Source organism: Stenella coeruleoalba (genome assembly GCF_951394435.1).
Source record: "Stenella coeruleoalba genome assembly, chromosome: 1".
In the NCBI taxonomy this organism is placed as follows: domain Eukaryota; kingdom Metazoa; phylum Chordata; class Mammalia; order Artiodactyla; family Delphinidae; genus Stenella; species Stenella coeruleoalba.
Window position 1 is genome coordinate 162,893,649 of NC_137169.1, and position 20,717 is coordinate 162,914,365.

At 36.7% G+C, this 20,717-nt stretch overlaps 1 protein-coding gene across 3 annotated transcripts in view; it reads left to right on the top strand.

Moving 5' to 3' along the window:
* Nucleotides 1-20,717, top strand: part of C4BPA (complement component 4 binding protein alpha) — a 40,614-nt gene that overhangs the window by 3,323 nt on the left and 16,574 nt on the right. The window contains exons 2-6 of one of the 3 annotated variants that reach the window (XM_079920317.1): nt 5,063-5,226; nt 6,206-6,391; nt 7,088-7,187; nt 18,980-19,065; nt 19,237-19,431. In XM_079920317.1, the coding sequence (XP_079776443.1) occupies nt 5,063-5,226; nt 6,206-6,391; nt 7,088-7,187; nt 18,980-19,065; nt 19,237-19,431 (731 nt within the window). The remainder of the gene's footprint in view (nt 1-5,062; nt 5,227-6,205; nt 6,392-7,087; nt 7,188-18,979; nt 19,066-19,236; nt 19,432-20,717) is intronic. The other 2 variants (XM_079920318.1, XM_079920319.1) reach the window with 2 other exon arrangements.

A 20,717-nucleotide genomic window follows, 5' to 3' on the forward strand; every position in this document is an offset into this window, starting at 1 on the left:
ATTTAAATAAAATATATATATATATATATTTATTTGACTGCATTGGGTCTTAGTTGCTGCACGGGGGATCTTTGTCTTAGTTGCTGCATGGGGCATCTTTGTTGTGGAGTGTGGGCTCAGTAGTTGCAGCACGTGGGCTCTCTAGCTGTGGTGCTCGGGCTCCGGGTGGTTGCCCCAGGGCATGTGGGATCTTAGTTCCCCAACCAGGGCGCGAACCCACATCCCCTGCATTGGAAGGAGAAGTCTTAAATGCTGGACCACCAGGGAAGTCCTCTTTGTTTTCTTTTTATTGTATCTATATGAGAAGATAGAGGTTTGCTGGACCTATTATGGTAATCATTTCACAATATGTGTAAATCAAATCTTCATGCTGTACAACTTAAACTTATGCAATGATGTATGCCAATTATTTTTCAATGAAACTGGGGGAAAAAGATAAATATGTGATGTGATGGATGTGTTAATTAATTAGATGGGGGAGCAGGGGGAAATCCTTTCATAATGTATACGCTTGTCAAATCACCATGATGTACACTTTAAGTATCTTACAATTTAAGTATGTCTCAATAAAGCTGAAATTAAAAAAAAAAAAAGAAATCCAACAGTCAAAAGTTTTAATTTACATTCAGGATTTTAAGTGAAGAAGAAAGTGTAACAATTTATTTTTGGATTTGCAAAGAAAACTCACAAGTATTTATAACTTTCAAAAACAGAATAGTTAATTTAAATATTATCCAAGACAAAAAATAATTTGCTAAGATAACCAGTCAGAATTATAGACTTTTCCAGGGTTGAAGACTATGCTCAAGTGGTAGAGAAACAATCTCCTTTGTTAGATATAACATTTGCAGGTCAATTTTATGATGTAGATATCTGCTTTTCTGTAGCTTCAGGGGAAGAGAAAAAAATTCCTTCTTATTTTGCTGAAATTTCTTTCACCGACTTTTAGAAAGATCCACAGTCATGAGGCTCAGCACAGGAATTTTCTAATGATTAACAAAAGTAAAGGAGGCAGGCCTGAATGGCTCAAAATTGACATGTGGTAAGTAATAGGGCAGAGTAAGGTTTTTTTTTTTTTTTTTTTTTTTTTTTTGCGGTACGCGGGCCTCTCACTGTTGTGGCCTCTCCCGTTGTGGAGCACAGGCTCCGGACGCGCAGGTTCAGCGGCCATGGCTCACGGGCCCAGCTGCTCCGCGGCATGTGGGATCTTCCCAGACCGGGGCACGAACCCGCGTCCCCTGCATCGGCAGGCGGACTCTCAACCACTGCGCCACCAGGGAAGCCCCAGAGTAAGATTTTTTATTAACAATAGAGTTTATGGAACATGTATGTTTCTGCACTTACAGGAGACAACGGGGCCCAGAGGTCTGTGAGTGATTCATGGATGATGGTCAAAGTCATGGGGTGGATGAGTTCCTTACAGGAAGACATCCTGATGAGGGAAGAATAAGCCCAGGACGGACCCTGCCGTGGGTGCCAGCTTTGCTGCTCTGGGTGCGGCACTGGGTTTCGCTGTTATCACGGGCCACAGTGAAGACCTGACCAAGACTTCTGCCCCAAGTCCAGCGTGTTTTCCTCTTCACCAGGGCTTAGCTAAAGTTCCCTGGAATTGCAGCCATTATAATTTTATATCATTATCATGATGATGTTTTGACTCTAGGAGTTCTCATTCTGTCAGAATCACCTTCCGACACCAGTTCTGTCACCCTTTTCCTTAACGTTTCTCATGAATATTTACTATGTGCTGTCCATGCTCCAAACCAAGCCCTCTCATCAATTCTGGGAGACATGTGTAGTTATTTTTATTTTATGAAAAAGGAAATTGAAGCTTAGAGGAGCTTAGAGGGCTGAGTATCTTGCCCATGGGTACACAGTTCCCATGTGGTGGAACCAGCTTTGAACCTGCATGGCCTGGGTCTGATTCCATGCCCAGGGTCTGGCCACACACTATCCTGCTGTGTCCCCAGCACTGTGTCTGTGGCCCTGTTACAAGACTGCGTGATGTAAATCCCTCACCGCAGGGTAGGGTCTGTACGTGTGGCTGCCTTTTCGCTCCTGTCATAACCTGTGGTGTTTGTTTATTCCTTCCCTCCTTACTATCCTATGTTTTATGGTTGATGATATGATAACTTCGGGTTAAGGATGGGGAATAGCCGAGAGTAAAATCGCTAGGGTCTGTTCTTATTAAGATGTGCCTTTTTTTTTTTTTTTTTTTGCGGTACTCGGGCCTCTCACTGTTGTGGCCTCTCCCGTTGCGGAGCACAGGCTCCGGACGCGCAGGCTCAGCGGCCATGGCTCACGGGCCCAGCTGCTCCGCGGCATGTGGGATCTTCCTGGACCAGGGCACGAACCCATGTCCCCTGCATCGGCAGGCGGACTCTCAACCACTGCGCCACCAGGGAAGCCCAAGATGTGCCTTTTTAAAAAATCAGCTAAAATCTGACCTTGACACAGCAAACACTGTAAGAATAGATATGGAACGGTGTTATTTTTCTTTAAAACATATTTTAGCACTAGGTGCTTTTGAGTGTAAATTCAACAAACATTTATTGAGCACTTTGAATGAGGCACGGCGCTAGATACCATGTAGGGCATGATTAAGAGCTCACCTTCTGACTTCAAGGAACTTATGGTCCAGTGGGGAAGACAGACTTCAGATGTCAGTTAAGCCAAGTCAGAATCAGAGTTATACACACTCAATTGTAATTGGAAGTTAGAGTCTGGTCTGGAGGATAGGAGGGGACATTGGAGAAGGGACGGCTACAATAAGTAGGAATTAAAGAGGAAAGTGTGAGAGGGAAGATGATACGGGCAGGGGTAGGAGGTAAGAAAGTGTTTGGAAATGTCAGGGATCCAGGGTGTCCAGACCAGCTGGATTATAACTAAAAAGTTAATCATTGGAAACCAGTTTGGTGAATGCCCATTCCTGAAGGATCAGTTCACTGAAATCGATCTGTTGAATTTATCACATTATCAATTTACTTAATGTTGTTCTAAGATATATTCATTTTGAATACATTCAATGATTATAAATATTCTTTTTGAACATAGCGAATGAATATGTTCTTTGAAGCAGCATTTTCAGTATTTTTGTTACCTGCAACTGTCTCCAGTCTCATGAGACTGCTAGCACAGAAGGAGTAGAGACTAGAGATCAGGATGGAGGTATTAGGAAAAGAGAGAGGGGGAAACAAGAAAGGGGCTCAGAACCCTGGTCCTGGCTCTTCTCAATTCATTCAGTACAAATTCTGCAAACATATTTTTAGTAACCAACGTATTTGATAAATTGTTCAACAGGTTAAACTTATTTTTTGGTGGAATTGTTCTAGTGACCGTGTCCAGAGATCATGGGATAGGATGTACGTGGGGTGGAGTTGCCCACAACTGACAGCAGGTGGAGGACTGAATGTGAGAACTGAGTTTTAGAAAGATAAGTTTAGATGAGTCCTTGCTCAATGAAGAAGTTGGGGCCCTACACATAGTGTGAAGGGCCACTATGAACTTTTTTCCCCTCAGTTTGGGACAGAAACATCTTTGAGGGAAATATTGAGGGGACTCCCTTTATCTAAATGGATATGCAATTAGTATGAATTATGGACACATGTGGAGCGTAAGAATCGTGTGGATCTAACAGAAATATCAGAATAAAAGATGAAATTTAGTATTTCATTGGGACTTAACTTCATATATTCCTTTGAGGACAGAGACTATTTCTAATGTAAATTTAAGGTATACTGTTTATTTCCAACGGGAACAGGAGTGTGGTGAAGAGAAAAACATCCTTCATGATTTTGCTTTAAATATGTCTTTAAATAGTCTGATTAAGTAATGAAAGTACATTTGTCCCATATATTTTTATTTTTGTTTATATATCTATATATATCTACATATATCTATATCTATAGATAAAATGATTTTTTTCCAAAACTGCAAATTGCTTGGTTTATTGCCTTGGTTGACAGTTGTCATGAGGAACTCCCAATGTTATACATACTGATCCAACTCTTTTTCTCTATCTTATCATTTTCTGCTTTAAAAAAATTTTTGAACTATTATTATTTTAATTAAAAAAATATTTTTGGCTGCATTTGGTCTTTGTTGCTGCATGTGGGCTTTCTCTAGTTGCGGCAAGTGGGGGCTACTCTTCTTTGTGGTGTGCAGGCTTCTCATTGTGGTGGCTTCTCTTGTTGTGGAGCATGGGCTCTAGGCACACGGGCTTCCGTAGTTGTGGCACACGGGCTCAGTAGTTATGGCTCGCAGGCTCTAGAGCATGGGCTCAGTAGTTGTGATGCACGGGCTTAGTTGCTCTGTGGCATGTGGGATCTTCCTGGACCAGGGATCTAGTCCGTGTCCCCTGTGTTGGCAGGAGGATTCTTAACCACTGCGCCACCAGGCAAGTCCTGTTTTGTTTTGTTTTACATTTGTTTCCTTTTCTCTAACTCCTCTGCTGTTTCCTTGGTCAGATCATCTTTGTGGCTCACCTGGCCAATCACAATTGTCTTCTTAATCAACCCCTCCATTTCTCCTCTCTGTTCACTTCAATCTATCATGTATGCATCTACTCTAGTGATCTTAAAGCACAATAATGTGTCACTCTAAGGACATATTAAAAACAAATAAAGCAAAACCAAAATCTAAACAACAAACAATGGCTCTTACTCCCGAAAGAATAGTGTCCATAAGTTCCTAACCTTGGCCCTTACAACCCATTCAGACACACCTATGAGCTGCCTCCTACTTAACAACCATCTCCAACACCTTACTTTGCAGCCAAATTGTAGTGTTATCTACTGCTCCCCCAATTTGCCCTGCATCCATTTTCTAACATTTACAGCATACCTGACTCAGATTCAGCCACCTACCATCTCTCCACTTGGAATTAATCTCTCTTAAGAGCAGAGTGCTTCTGCAGAGGTTAACACCCACTGTTTTGTGTTGTAACATTTATGCGCCTATCTTTTCTTTCACTCTAGGCTGTAATTTCTTCAAGACATGGATCCCATAGTATTGATCCTAGTGCTTTATGACAAACAGGAATTCAATGATTGTTTATTAAATTGAGTTCTTTCAGCAGAAAAGTGTCAGTGAAGCAACAGAGAGCTCCAGTTATGATCCTTCATAGAAAGGGGACAATGGCATCTTGGCCTTTCTCTGGGCCCTGGAGAGTCTCTGATCCAATTCTGTTCCAAGTGACCGTGGTTGCTGCTCTGTTGGCTACTGTTCTTGGTGAGTAATAGGGAGACAAGTTCAGATTGTCAACAAACATTCAAGATCATCTACTCATTCACTTTCAAGACTAGCGGAGAGCTGATTAAGCTTTTAGCAGAAATCCAGCTTCAGCAACAAAGGGTTTATTTGATCAGAAGTTTGGAATTCACTTGGAATTCTGAACTTAAGGGGATTTGGAATTATTTAGAATATAAGGGGAATTTGCTTTACCCATAAAAGAGTCCATTTTATAGACATTTTCCGTTAGAATTTCTTCTCCAGGAATTTCCAAAACTATTTGTCCCCAACCAAGACTTGAAACAAATCTGTATTATCTGTCAGCCTGACTAAACAATCTTCACTGTCTGTGGGTTTATCCAGAATGGACAGGGGAAGTATATTATTCTACTGTGGCTCCTGAAAGGTAAATCAGCCCTATATTTCATTCTTGCAGGCAAAGCAGGATGAAGATTTTTATGCTTCAAGGGCTCTATACGTCTCCCTTCAGATCACTCAAAATCCAAAGGGTACAAAAGAGTACAAATGAGAAATGTTATTCTCATCCTTCTCCCAGCCACCCAGTTTCTGTTCCCTGAGTCAACCTATGTTACATAATGTTATTATTAATGAAATAATGTTTCTGTTGAAGGAAATTGTAGGACTTCTGGATTTGCATGGATATATCTGAGTCAGCAGATATGGGGAAACTGATAGGCTGATGAAATCATGTCTGCCATCCTTTTAAGTTAAATCATCTCATTTACAGGAGAGAAGGGGTGAAAAATTTATGGCTTTTATCAGGATCATTGTCATTAATCAACAAACATGTATTACTAATTATTCACTGGATTCACTGAACAGTGGGGATAATAGGAGTTACTATTTTTCTTGATTAGAGGAGAAAAGAATGGTTCCTGCTCTAAAGTAATGCTACTGAAATTTTAAGATGCTGTGTCCCAAGCTATAACTTTTGGTGTTTTGTCATTTTGGTGTCCAGGCAATTGTGGTCCTCCACCTTATTTACAATTTGCTTCTCCAATAAATGAGTTGAATGAGACAGAGTTCGAAACTGGAACTACTCTGAAATACAGCTGCCGCCCTGGCTACAGTAGGACAAGTTCAAGAAGTCATGGTGTTACCTGTGACTCAACAGGCAGTTGGAAATACAGGGAATTCTGTGTCAGTAAGTATGAACATTTATTTTTCTTATTTGTGCTTTTTACTTCTTTGCAAATTTATCTCAGGAACTAAGCTTTATGAATGCAAATGAGTGTCTTGGGTCACTAAGAAACAATTCGGTTTGTCAGTTACTGATTTCAATGTACACATGTGTGCCACTTTTTGAAAAACATAAACAAACAAATGAATAAAACAAAAAAATTGGGAGCCACCTAGTTGCATTGGAAAATGTCTATCCTTTACAATATATTCAGTAAGAAATTTTTTTTGGAAGTGAACTACAAATGCAATTTTAGTACGCTGAAAACTAGATTCACTCTATAAAATTATAAAAAGTTATGTTGCTAGAAAATGGCAATGCAGTTTTCAAAGAAACCTCACCCCAAATATATGCTGTGTTTGGAAGAAGATGCTGTTATTCACTTAGTTGAGAATAAATTCTGTGATGTTTTTCCAGTAGTAGGGGTATACACACACAATCTATACTTTTTTTGTTTCTTTTGTGACCAAGGACATGCATTTTGAGTGGCTTAAGTTCAAAGTACACACTGGAGATGTAGAATGGAGCTTAGCTCCCTGGTCAGTGTGTTAAATCCTGGGCCATAGACTTTATTACCACAGTGATCCATCAGCTCTCTTTTCTAATGCCATATCCATGAGTACATGTAATCACTAATCATCATTTTAATTTTTCTCTCAGAGAAACGATGCGGAAGCCCAGGAGAATTACTTAACGGGCAAGTGACAGCTAAGACAGATTACTCTTTTGGATCACAAATAAAATTCAGCTGTTCAGAAGGGTGAGTGAGAGGCAAGCTAGAGACGATACTTTTCTTTTAAATTAATTTTTAAAAAATAGCTAATGTATTCATATATTAAAAAAAGATGTAGAAAGGAATACATTGAGAATTCTCACTTCCAGTCCATTGCCATTGCACCATTCCTTTCCATCCTTAAACAGGGATCCACCTTTACTGGCTTCTTATGTACCTTTTCAGTGTTTACTTTTACATATACAAGCTAAGAAATTAGTATATATTTTTATTTTGCACCTTTCCAATAAGAAAAGTAGTTTTTGAATCTTGCTTTATTTTTTACTTACCAATATAAACAGGAGATATCTCTATGTTTGTGCATAGAGAGGTCTCTCATTAATTCCCTTTTACAACTGCATAGAATTTTATTGTGTGATGTATCATGGATTAATAATCTCTTTGATGGATCCATGAATATTTCCAATCTTTTGCTGTTCTAAACTATGCTCTAATACATAACCTTGTACATATAAGTCATATCTGTAGGGTAAATTCCCAAGATGGGATTCCTGGGTCAAAGAATACATATATTTGAAAATTTGAAAGTTATTTCCAAATTGCTCTCTGTAGGAGTAACATGGTTTTACAGAGTATACAAATGTCTGTCTCTCCATAAACTTTCCAACTAAGTGTGCTGTCAAACTTTCAAACCTTGTAAAAATTTTGAAAAATTTCCTATTTTGGAGGTAACAATGAAATCTTACTATAGTTTAAATGTATAGTTCACTTATTCTGAGTAAAATTGAGCATATTTTAATATGTTCAAGAGATGTTTACACTTATTGTGAATAAATATTTGTGAATTACTTGGCATGTACTTTGCCTCTTTTTTCTATTAACCTGTTGACCATTTTATTCTTAATTTCTAAGCTATATACATACACATATTCACATGAATCTATGTGTATTAGGGTTTAGACCTTGTTTCTGATATGAGCTGCAACTTTTCCCTCAAGTATATTAGTTTTCTTTTGACTTGGCTTTGGTACGTTTTTTCTTGAAGAGAAATTTCTTTATGTTGTCAAATTTATCAGTCTTCCTTTTAAAAAGGCTTCTGAATTTCAGGTCTTAATTTAAAAGGTCTTCCCAAATACAAGATTTTGAACTATTTGCCTAGATTTCTTCTACTACTTTTTATGCTTTCATATTTATTAATATTTAAAGCTTTGATCCATTTGGAGTCATTATAGAGTATACGGTATGAGGTACATGTCCCAGTCTGTATTTTTCCATATGGCTTTCCTATTATCCATACATTATTTATTAAAAAGTCTATCTTCAATTTACTGATAGGAGAGTGTTTTTTGATACTATATGAAATTCTTATATATATCTGCGTTTATTTCTGGACTTTCTATTCAATGCTGTTGTTTTGCCTATACATTAATATACACATTTCACAGTCATCTACTTACTGATGTTTTATAATATAGTTTAATAATAATATGGGTAGTCCTATCTTATTACCTTTCTTTTCTAGGATTTTCCTGACAATATGTATTTGTATATTTTTCTATGTGAACTTTAAAGTTAGGCATATTTAAAAATCAGTGTTGGACATGGAGGCTAAACAATACATTGCTAAATAAACAAGAGATCACTGAAGAAATCAAAGAGGAAATCAAAAAATACTTAGAGACAAATTACAATGAAAAAACAATGATCCAAAACCTGTGGTATGCAGCAAAAGCAGTTCTAAGAGGGAAGCTTATAGCAATACAAGCCTACATCAAGAAACAAGAAAAATTTCAAATAAACAGTCTAACATTACACCTAAAGGAGCTAGAGAAAGAAGAACAAACAAAACCCAAAGTTAGCAGAAGAAAAGAAATAAAGATCAGAGCAGAAAAAATGATATAGAACAAAGAAAACAATAGCAAGGATCAATAAAACTAAAAGCTGGTTCTTTGAGAAGATAAACTAAATTGATAAACCATTAGCCAGGCTCATCAAGAAAAAGAGGGAGAGGACTCAAATCAATAAAATTAGAAATGAAAAAGGAGAAGTTACAACAGACACCGCAGAAATACAAAGCATCCTAAGAGACTACTACAAGCAACTCTATGCCAATAAAATGGACAACCTGGAAGAAATGGACAAATTCTTAGAAAGGTATAAACTTCCAAGACTGAACCAGGAAGAAATAGAAAATATGAACAGACCAATCACAAGCACTGAAATTGAAACTATGATTAAAAATCTTCCAACAAACAAAAGTCCAGGACCAGATGGTTTCACAGATGAATTCTATCAAACATTTAGAGAAGAGCTAACACCCATCCTTCTCAAACTCTTCCAAAAACCTGCAGAGGAAGGAACACTCCCAAACTCATTCTATGAGGCCACCATCACCCTGATAACCAAACCAGACAAAAATACTACAAAAAAAGAAAATTACAAACTAATGTCACTGATGAATATAGATGCAAAAATTCTCAACAAGATACTAGCAAACAGAATCCAACAACACATTAAAAGGATCATACACCATGACCAAGTGGGATTTATCTCAGGGATACAAGGATTCTTCAATATATGAAAATCAATCAATGTGATACACCATATTAACAAACTGAAGAAGAAAAACCATATGATCATCTCAATAGATGCAGAAAAAGCTTTTGACAAAATTTAACACCCATTTATGATAAAAACTCTCCAGAAAGTGGGCATAGAGGGAACCTACCTCAACATAATAAAGGCCATATATGACAAACTCACAGCAAACATCATTCTCAATGGTGAAAAACTGAAAGCATTTCCTAGAAGGTCAGAAATAGACAAGGATGTCCACTCTCGCCACTATTATTCAACATAGTTTTGGAAGTCCTAGCCACGGCAATCAGAGAAGGAAAAGAAATAAAAGGAATACAAATTGGAAAAGAAGAAGTAAAACTGCCACTGTTTGCAGATGACATGATACTCTACATAGAGAACCCTAAAGATGCCACCAGAAAACTTCTAGAGCTAATCAATGAATTTGGTAAGTTTGCAAGATACAAAATTAATGCACAGTAATCCCTTGCATTCCTATACACTTATGATGAAAAATCAGAAAGAGAAATTAAGGAAAAAATCCCATTTACCATTACAACAAAAAGAATAAAATACCTAGGAATAAACCTACCTCGGGAGACAAAAGATCTGTATGCAGAAATCTATAAGACACTGATGAAAGAAATTAAAGATGATACCAACAGATGGAGAGATATACCATGTTCTTGGATTGGAAGAATCAATATTGTGAAGATGACTGTACTACCCAAAGCAATCTACAGATTTAGTGCAATTCCTATCAAATTACCAACGGCATTTTTTACAGAACTAGAACAAAAAGTCTTAAAATTTGTATGGAGACACAAAAGACCCCGAACAGTCAAAGCAATCTTGAGGGAAAAAAATGGAGCTGGAGGAATCAGACTCCCTGACTTTAGACTATATTACAAAGCTGCAGTGATCAAGACAATATGGTACTGGCACAAAAACCGAAATATTGATCAATGGAAGAGGATAGAAAGCCCAGAGATAAACCCACGCACCCATGGTCAACTAATCTATGACAAAGGAGGCAGTAATGTACAGTGGAGAAAGGACAGCCTCTTCAATAAGTGGTGCTGAGAAAACTGGACAGCTACATGTAAATGAATGAAATTAGAACACTCCCTAACACCATACACAAAAATAAACTCAAAATGGATTTGAGACCTAAATGTGGGACCAGACACTATAAAACTCTTATAGGAAAACATAGGAAGAACACTCTTTGACATAAATCACAGCAAGATCTTTTTTGATCCACCTCCTAGAGAAATGGAAATAAAAACAAAAATAAACAAATGGGACCTATGAAACTTCAAAGCTTTTGCACAGCAAAGGAAACCATAATCAAGACAAAAAGACAACCCTCAGAATGGGAGAAAATATTTACAAACGAATCAACAGACAAAGGATTAATCTCCAAAATATGTAAACAGCTCATGCAGTTCAATATTAAAAAAACAAACAACCCAATAAAAAAAGTGGCAGAAGACATAAATAGACACTTCTCCAAAGAGGACATACAGATGGCCGAGAAGCACATGAAAAGCTGCTCAGCATCACTAATTATTAGAGAAATCCAAATCAAAACTACAATGAAGTATCACCTCACACCAGTTAGAATGGGCATCATCAGAAAATCTGCCAACAAGAAATGCTGGAGATGGTGTGGAGAAAAGGGAACCCTCTTGCACTGTTTGTGGGAATGTAAATTGATACAGCCACTATGGAGAACATTATGGAGCTTCCATAAAAAACTAAAAATAGAATTACCATATGACCCAGCAATCCCACTACTGGGCATATACCCAGAGAATACCATAATTCATAAAGACATATGCACCCCAGTGTTCATTGCAGCACTATTTACAATAGCCAGGTCATGGAAGCAACCTAAATGCCCATCAACAGATGAATGGATAAAGAAGATGTGGTACATATATACAATGGAATATTACTCAGCCATAAAAAGGAACAAAAGTGGGTCATTTGTAGAGGCATGGATGGACCTAGAGACTGTCATACAGAGTGAAATAAGTCAGAAAGAGAAAAACTAATATCACTTATTAATGCATATATGTGGAACCTAGAAAAATGGTATAGATGAACTGGTTTGCAGGGCAGAAATAGAGACACAGATGTAGAGAACAAACGTATGGATACCAAGGGGAGAAACTGGTCGGGGGTGGTGGTAGTGTGATGAATTGGGAGATTAGGATTGACATATATACACTAATATGTATAAAATGGATAACTAATAAGAACCTGCTGTATAAAAAATAGATTAAATTAAATTAGAATAAAAGAAAAAAAATCAGTGTTGGATTAGCTTTTAACTTAATTTTAGGAGAATAGATTTTTTTTTTTTTTTGCAGTACACGGGCCTCTCACTCTTGTGGCCTCTCCCATTGCGGAGCACAGGCTCCGGACGCGCAGGCTCAGCAGCCATGGCTCACACGCCCAGCCGCTCCGCGGCATGTGGGATCTTCCCAGACCGGGGCACGAACTCGTGTCCGCTGCATCGGCAGGCGGACTCCCAGCCACTGCGCCACCAGGGAAGCCCGATTTTTTTTTTTTTTTTTTTTTTAATGTTGAGTCTCCCTAGACAAGAATATGTTACTGTAGGGAAGGGAAAACTTTCCCTTTGCCCTCTTAGGGTCTCTGGCTAGGCTTGAGAATTAAATTAACATAGATTAATAGGAGAAAAGTATATCAATCTTACTTTTACGTACATGGGAGCCTTCACAGGAAAATGAAGAACCTCAAAGTGGTTAGGCCTAAGTGCTTCTATATTAAATTGGTGAAAGAATAGTAGTTGTGGAAAAGTATCAAAATATATAGGGAGGCTAAAGGGAGATAAGCATTATTTTTAACAAGGCCTTCAGTACAGATTTCTCTGTGAAATCAATACTCCATCTCTGGTGACAAAAATGTTCTTTCCTCCTGGTATAGAAAAGGCATCTTTCACTTGGGAGTTTGATCTGCTTTCAGGAAGAAAAGGGGAGGTCAAGAACCTCTTCTTGCATCTGCTGATTTTCAGGTGTCTTTAGCTGAAAATAATCCTGATGCCAAAGTGGGCTATTTTGGGGTGGCATGTTCTGCCCCATTCATTTTAGTGTTTTTCTCTTGTTTCTTCAGGAATGTTTCAACATTATCTTAACATAGATTTTGCATTTCTTGAAGTGTTTAAACCTAGGCATTTTATTTTTGCTATTTTAAATTGGGTCTTTTCGTCCATTAAATATTCTAACATTTTATATATATATATATATATATATATATACACTATTGATTTCTGCATGTTAACTTTCTGAATTCTTTTATTATTTATAATAGTCTTACAGTTGAATTCTCTTGGGATTACCCAGTTTGCAATCATATCCTCTGCAAATAGTGATTATTTTACCTCTTACTTTCCATTTTTTATGGTTCTTTTATTTTAATTTATTTTTCTTGTCTATTTATATCAGTTAGTTATATTAGTCAGGACTCATTCAGAGAAATATAAATAATATTATATCTGTTTCATATATAAATGTATATAAAAAAACCAACCAGTGAGGGTTAGGGTTAGGCTTATATATACATAAATATAAAATAAGGGATTTACTACAGGAATCTGACTTGATACAGTACTGGCAGCTGGTGAAACAGTGTAGAGGAGGCTGTTTCTTCTATGTTTGCTAACGTGGCCTGAGGTCCGCAGGGCAGGCAGTCAAAAAGGGAAGGTGAATGTGAAGTGGGAGATGCAAAACCAAAATGGGACCCACATGGTTGAGTGGAGTATAGACTGGAAGTCACAGTAGGGATTAGAGTACACCCATGAGTACTGACTGGGGTTCACGTTGTTCTTTCACTGCCTCTTAGCCTTCAGCTTCAAAGATGGGTATGTCTTGTAGAAGCTGTTGCCCTTCCCCACAGTGCTAATGTACTTGGATCAGGAGTTGGAGTACATGAAGGAGGACATCCTCCAGGAGCTGGGTTTGCTGTAGTCCTGGCTGTGCCCAATGCCAACAAGGTGATAGCACAGAGAAGCAACAATATGTGTGAACTGCAGTCACGTCTTGTGCTCTGCTCTGATCTTTCAAGCATATACAGAACTTGGGTATTAATTCACTTCCATCGTCTCTTATGGACAACACTAACTTGGCGCTATGCATGGAAGAAAATTCTGGAAAAAGTAATTTCTGCTTAGTTAAGTTGACATAATTTGAATCTACCAGGGTCCATCCCTTGTCAAATTTGGTATTTATACACACTTGTTTTAACCATACTTAGCTTAACTTCCAGATAAAAGCAATGGCAAAATTATGCTTCCAACTTACATAATGCAACTATACCTCATAAAACTGAAAACATGCTAACTCTCTCCCCCAAAGACGATCCTCTTTAAGCAAAGTCATACCTCCCCTTTGATATCCTGTAATTTAAATACTGAGATATAAGCTAAACTACTATTAACGCATCTTGTTTAGATGTTAGAGGAATGAAAAAATAAAGAGAAAAAATTTAATTTAGACCAAATCTATTCATATGAAAATAAGAAAGAAATGTTTATAACTATTATGGTTCTTATTTCTGCAACTGGTCATGTGGTTGTAGTTAGTATTTATAACTACCTGCTTCTATTACTCATTCCATATCCACTTTACCCTCAGTAACCACTTCATCTGATCGTGGTTCCTTGCGTAATGGGATCACCTGAACTTTATTTTTTTTCGGTACGCGGGCCTCTCACTGCTGTGGCCTCTCCCGTTGCGGAGCACAGGCTCTGGACGCGCAGGCTCAGCGGCCATGGCCCACAGGCCCAGCCGCTCCGTGGCACGTGGGATCTTCCCGGACCGGGGCACGAACCTGTGTCTCCTGCATCGACAGGCGGACTCTCAACCACTGCGCCACCAGGGAAGCCCCGACCCATGTATTTTTTTTGTTAAAATTGCTACTACATTTTTTGGTACATAAATATTTATAGCTCTTCACTGCAAAGCAAAATCTTTAACACCATAATATGCCCGTTTTGTGTAATTTAAGGATCTTGATTCTGATGTCCAGTTCATAGGATATTAAAACCAGTATCCCTTATTTTCTTTTTGTTTGCATTTGCTTTATATAACTTTGCCCCTCCTTTTGTTTTTAACCTATCTGAGGTACTTTTAGATTTGTCTCCTGTATACAACATAGAGTCGAATTTTGTTGCAACTAAAAGGTCTTTTTCTTTCAAAAGGAGACAAGTCCAATTACATTTATTGATATTAGTGATACTTATAGGTTTAATTTTCTCATATTATTTCATATTTTGTACTATATGTATATATGTGCAGTTATATATATATATATATATATATATATATTTAGGAGAGTTCAAATTTTGATTCTAGTGGTTACCTGTATATAATTATTATATACCTTTATATAATTATATATACCTTTAAATACCTTCTTTATTTCTGTCTTTATTTTTAAACTTGTTCCTTGTTATAAGTTACAGTAAACTTATCTTGTACTCTCTCCTTCCCTCCCCACCCCTCTGTCTTTTCTACCAGTAAATTTATGTCATTTGTATTATCTTAGTGTTTGCTTTGTATTCAACATTAATGTTAAGTACTTATATATGTCTATAGCTTGATTTTACTTCCAGCTCTTACAGATGAGGCAATCAATGAGTTTGGTTTTTTTCCACTCTGTCCCTCATCTCCTTTTCTTTTTTTTACAATTATCCATTTTATTTATAGGCATTTACTTATTAAGGAAAGATACTAAAGAGCACTAGACCAACTGTGAAATCACTTAGAAAGTTCTATGAGAGCAGAAACCATATGGACTATTTCCATTTCATCCTACCACCACTATACGCCCCCCAACTCAGGACCTGTGGCTTAAAGATTTTTTTTTTGCACACAGAGGTTATTCTAAACATAGTGATTGCAGACTGCAACAACAAGGCTGTAACTCTAGACTCTTACTCCATGAATACATCATGGCTTTTTGTTCTCAAGATATATTACCAAGATGAAATGGCCTAAATTGTTTATATATTACAATTAAACCCAACAATCACTTTGCATTGAGAAAGCCAAGTAATTTTATATTAAATAGTAAATAGGCTTAAAATGACCTTTGGGATTGGAAGGGCTCAAACTGACAAAATTGAAAGTTACAGCCTATCTTAGTGTCCCATAATCTCTTAGGATTATTCGAAAGCAATGCTTAAGTATACATAGTAAGGGAAATAAACAATTATAGAGAAAGAAGAGAAAAAATGAGTGTGGTTAAAAGTTATCCTACATTAAAAGAATTTTAATATCCTGCATTTCATGCATCTGTAATGAAACCACAATTTTGTAGGTGTTTCATTCTTTTAAGATGAAAAGGTTTTTAATATATATTTGGACAAGGAATGATATCTATATCCATGTATCTATATATCTATATCTCATATAGATATATGTGCTGGTTTTTAAATGAGTAAAGATAAGCTATATTGACATAGTGAAGAATGTGCCAGTTTTGGCAATACAGAAGGACTGAATAGAAAAAGCATTTAAATTTAAATCAGTAAACTACACTTCTGGTTCTAACACAAACTGTGTAATCCTAAACAGATCAAACTAACTCTTTGCAGGTCCTTTTCTTCTCTGTGTTTCCCACTCAGAGAAGTTCCTTTAGCATTTGTTGTAGAGATGGTTTGGTGGTGCTGAATTCTCTTAGCTTTTGCTTGTCTGTAAAGCTTTTGATTTCTCCATTGAATCTGAATGAGATCCTTGCTGGTAGAGTAATCTTGGTTGTAGGTTCTTCCCTTTCATCACTTTAAGTATATCATGTCACTTCCTTCTGGCTTGTAGAGTTTCTTTTGAGAAATCAGCTGTTAAACTTATGGGAGTTCCCTTGTATTTTATTTGTCATTTTTCCCTTGCTGCTTTCAATAATTTTTCTTTGTCTTTAATTTTTGCCAATTTGATTACTATGTGTCTCAGCGTGTTTCTCCTTGGGTTTATCCTGTATGGGACTTGCTGTGCTTCCCAGATTGGGTGGCTATTTCCTTTTCCATGTTAGGGAAGTTTTCGACTATAATCTCTTCAAATATTTTCTTGGGTCCTTTCTCTCTCTCTTCTCCTTCTGGGACCCCTATAATGTGCATGTTGTTGTGTTTAATGTTGTCCCAGAGGTCTCTTAGGCTGTCTTCATTTCTTTTCATTCTGTTTTCTTTATTCCGTTCCGCAGCAGTGAATTCCAACATTCTGTCTTCCAGGTCACATATCCATTCTTCTGCCTCAGTTATTCTGCTATTGATTCCTTCTAGTGTAGTTTTCATTTCAGGAATTGTATTGTTCATCTCTGTTTGTTTGTTCTTTAATTCTTCTAGGTCTTTGTTAAACATTTCTTGCATCTTCTTGATCTTTGCCTCCATTGTTTTTCTGAGGTCCTGGATCATCTTCACTATCATTATTCTGAACTCTCTTTCTGGAAGGTTGCCTATCTCCACTTCATTTAGTTGTTTTTCTGGGGTTTTATCTTGTTTCTTCATCTGGTACATAGTCCTCTGCCTTTTCATCTTGTCTATCTTTCTGTGAATGTGGTTTTTGTTCCGCAGGCTGCAGGATTGTAGTTCTTCTTGCTTCTGCTGTCTGTCCTCTGGTGGATCTCCTATTTTTGTTAATTATATCATCTCAGCTTGTCAGAGCACATAACATTTATATTTCATTCAGTCACTCTTAACCACACCTTTTTGTCTTAGATCTGCATGCTCAGTACTCACTATCAGTTGTTTTTTGTTTTTGTTTTTGCTAGTTTCTCCTGTAATCTCTGGGTTGGCTATAGTTTGTCCTCTGGTGATTTCGAAGGAAAAGTCTCTGAGTGAAAATTACTGTTGAATTATTGCAGTTTTAAATACTGTCTGAGGCTTTGCTATTTAAAAGATAATGTGGCTGGATATAAAGTCCTTGGCTCATACTTTCTTTTCTTGAATATCTTATAGATATTGCTGTGTCTGTTTTTCTGGAGGATGTTGCTTTAGAGAACTCTGGGTTTTTTACTCTTATATGTGACTTAGCCTTTGCTTGGCTGTCCAAAGATATTCTGTACCTTTTAAATCTAGTAATCCTACCCTTAGTTGTTTTGATATGGACAATTTGGTTCAATTTTTCATTGCTATATGATGTACAATTTTAAAATGTAGATTAAAATATTACTTTATTTCTGTAACATTTACCAGAAATATATCTAAAGATAGCTATTTTGTTCTGTTTTGTGTTCCTTCTTCAGGTTGTCCAATTAAGTATATGTTGATTCTTCTATGCTTGTCATCTATATCTAACATTTTTTCTCCACTTTTTGGATATTTTTGTTTCATTTTGTTTGATTTTCTCATGTTTCCCTTACTGTGTATGGCTTCCAAGAGGGAAAGTGAGAAGATTCAGAACTAACATCCTGTTGGAACACCAAAGTGTTCCTATTGGAATAACCAAAAACAACACTTTTCACTTGATTTCCTGGCTAGGTTAGAAAAATTACATTTTTAAGAAATTTCAAGATAAAGAAATGCTTAATTCTTATTGTAGTTTACCTTATTAAAATTACTATTAAATTATCATTAAAAAGTTATTAGTAAATAAATTTCAGGACCTCTTAGATTGCTGAAGGTAACATTTATATTAGTGTTCAGTCACATTATAGGTTTATTCCTTGATAATAGTACAATTTGAAATTGTACTAATGATGCTTTTTTTTTTTCTGTTACCGTAACTCATATGGGGTAATAAAACAAACTGAAGAAAGCTTAGGACTTGTCAAGTGCCATAGAAATGGGGGGTCATGAAGTGGGAGTTAATGGTGTATGAGAGAGGGCAAGCATCTGGACGTCAGGAGGTGACAAAGCAGAGGACAAGAGAGTTTGGCGCCAGTTATCTGGCTGGTACACTCATCCAAAGAAAATTGCAGAACACACTCAAATGAGTCTTTTACTCTACATTGTCCTGCTTGAGCTCTGAATGAACTCCATGCCTGATATCTAGTCAGCGTCCAATAATAGATTACAGAATAAAAGAACAAGTGAACACACACATCTCATTGCAGTGATAACATTTTACAAAATGGAGTTCTCAATAGGAAATGTTACCTGAAAAAACATTATTTCTTCATTTTTAATATTGAGTAATAAATCCATTTGTTCAGACTCGTTTATTCAACTTAATTTATAGTAGGAATAATTCCATTAAAATCTTTGATCCTATCTTACTCAGGTATATCTTAATTGGCTCAGCCACTAGTTTTTGTGAGATCCAAGATAAAGGAGTTGGCTGGAGTGATCCTCTCCCCAGTTGCGAAAGTAAGTAAAGACTTTTTTTGACTTGCCTCTAAACCTAAACCATGTTACGTAATAAAACTCCTGTGCATCTTTGCTGCTTCTTATACCCTTCATTAGAATTTGCATCATGAATGTTAGATTTGTAAGGATGCTTTCCCTAATTATTTCTTCCTCTTCACTCACTCATCTCAGTTGTCAAGTGTGAGCCTCCTCCAGCCATCAGCAATGGGAAGCACAATGGTGGAGATGAAGACTTCTACACTTATGGCTCTTCTGTCACCTACAGCTGTGACCCTGACTTCTCAATGTTAGGCACAGCCTCCATTTCTTGCAGACTGGAAAATAAGACAATAGGTGTCTGGAATCCAAGCCCTCCTATTTGTAAAAGTAAGTCATAATGATGAATTTTGGTTTGAATTTTTTGTTTAAAAGAAAAAGGAAGGTAAATGTATTGGGGGAAGTGAAATGATTCAAAGACAAACTAATTATTGCAATGATGCAGTATTTTTTTGGTAAACTGATGCTTATGCATGAAGTACCAGTATGTGGTAATAAATAACACTGATATCTCATTGGCTTTGTGAAGTAAAAGGTTTTTTTTAAATTAAAGTATCAATATAATTGACTCACAATATTATATTAGTTTCAGGTATACTACACAGTGATTTGATATTCTTATACAGTACAAAATGATCACCACAAATCTGGTTACCATCTATCACCTTAACACTATTACAATATTATTGACCATATTCTTTATGCTGTATGTTACATCTTGAGATGTATTTATTTTATAGCTGAAAGTTTGTACCCCTTAATTCCCTTCATCTATTTTGCTCTGCACCCCCTTCCCCCCGCCACTTCCCTTCCTTGTGGTGACCAACAATTTGTTCTCTGTATCTATGAGTTTGTTTCTGTTTTATGTTTGTTTGTTTTGTTTTAGATTCCACACATAATTGAAGTCATGTATTTGTCTTTCTCTGCCTGACATTTCACTTAGCATAATACCCTCTAATTCCATCCATGTTATTGCAAATGGCAAGATTTTATTCTTTTTTTATGGCATATATATATATATGGCACATCTTCTTCATCCATACATCTATTGATGGACATTGTGGTTGCTTCCATATCTTGGCTATTGTAAATAATGCTTCAATGAACATTGGGGTCACATATATCTTTTCAAATTAGTGTTTTTGTTTTCTCCAGTTAAATAGTAAGGAATGAAATTCCTGGATTGTATGGTAGTCCTATTTTTAATTTTTTGAGGACACTCCATACTGTTTTCCATAGTGGCTATACCAATTTACATTCCCATCAATGGTGCACAAGTGTTCTTTCTTTATCCGCATCCTTGCCAACGGTTTTTATTTCTTGTCTTTTTGATAATAGCCATTCTGACACATGTGAGGTGGTATCTCATTGTGGTTTTGATTTGCATTTCCCTGGTGATTAGTGATGTTGAACATCTTTTAATGTGCCTGTTGGCTATCTGTATGTCTTTTTTGAAAAAAATGTCTATTCAGGTCCTCTGTCCATTTTTTAATCAGATTTTTTATATTGATTTGTATGAGTTCTTTATGGATTTTAGACATTAGCCCTTATTAGATATATCATTTTCAAATATCTTCTCCCATTCAGTAGGTTGCTTTTTTGTTTTGCTGTTGGTT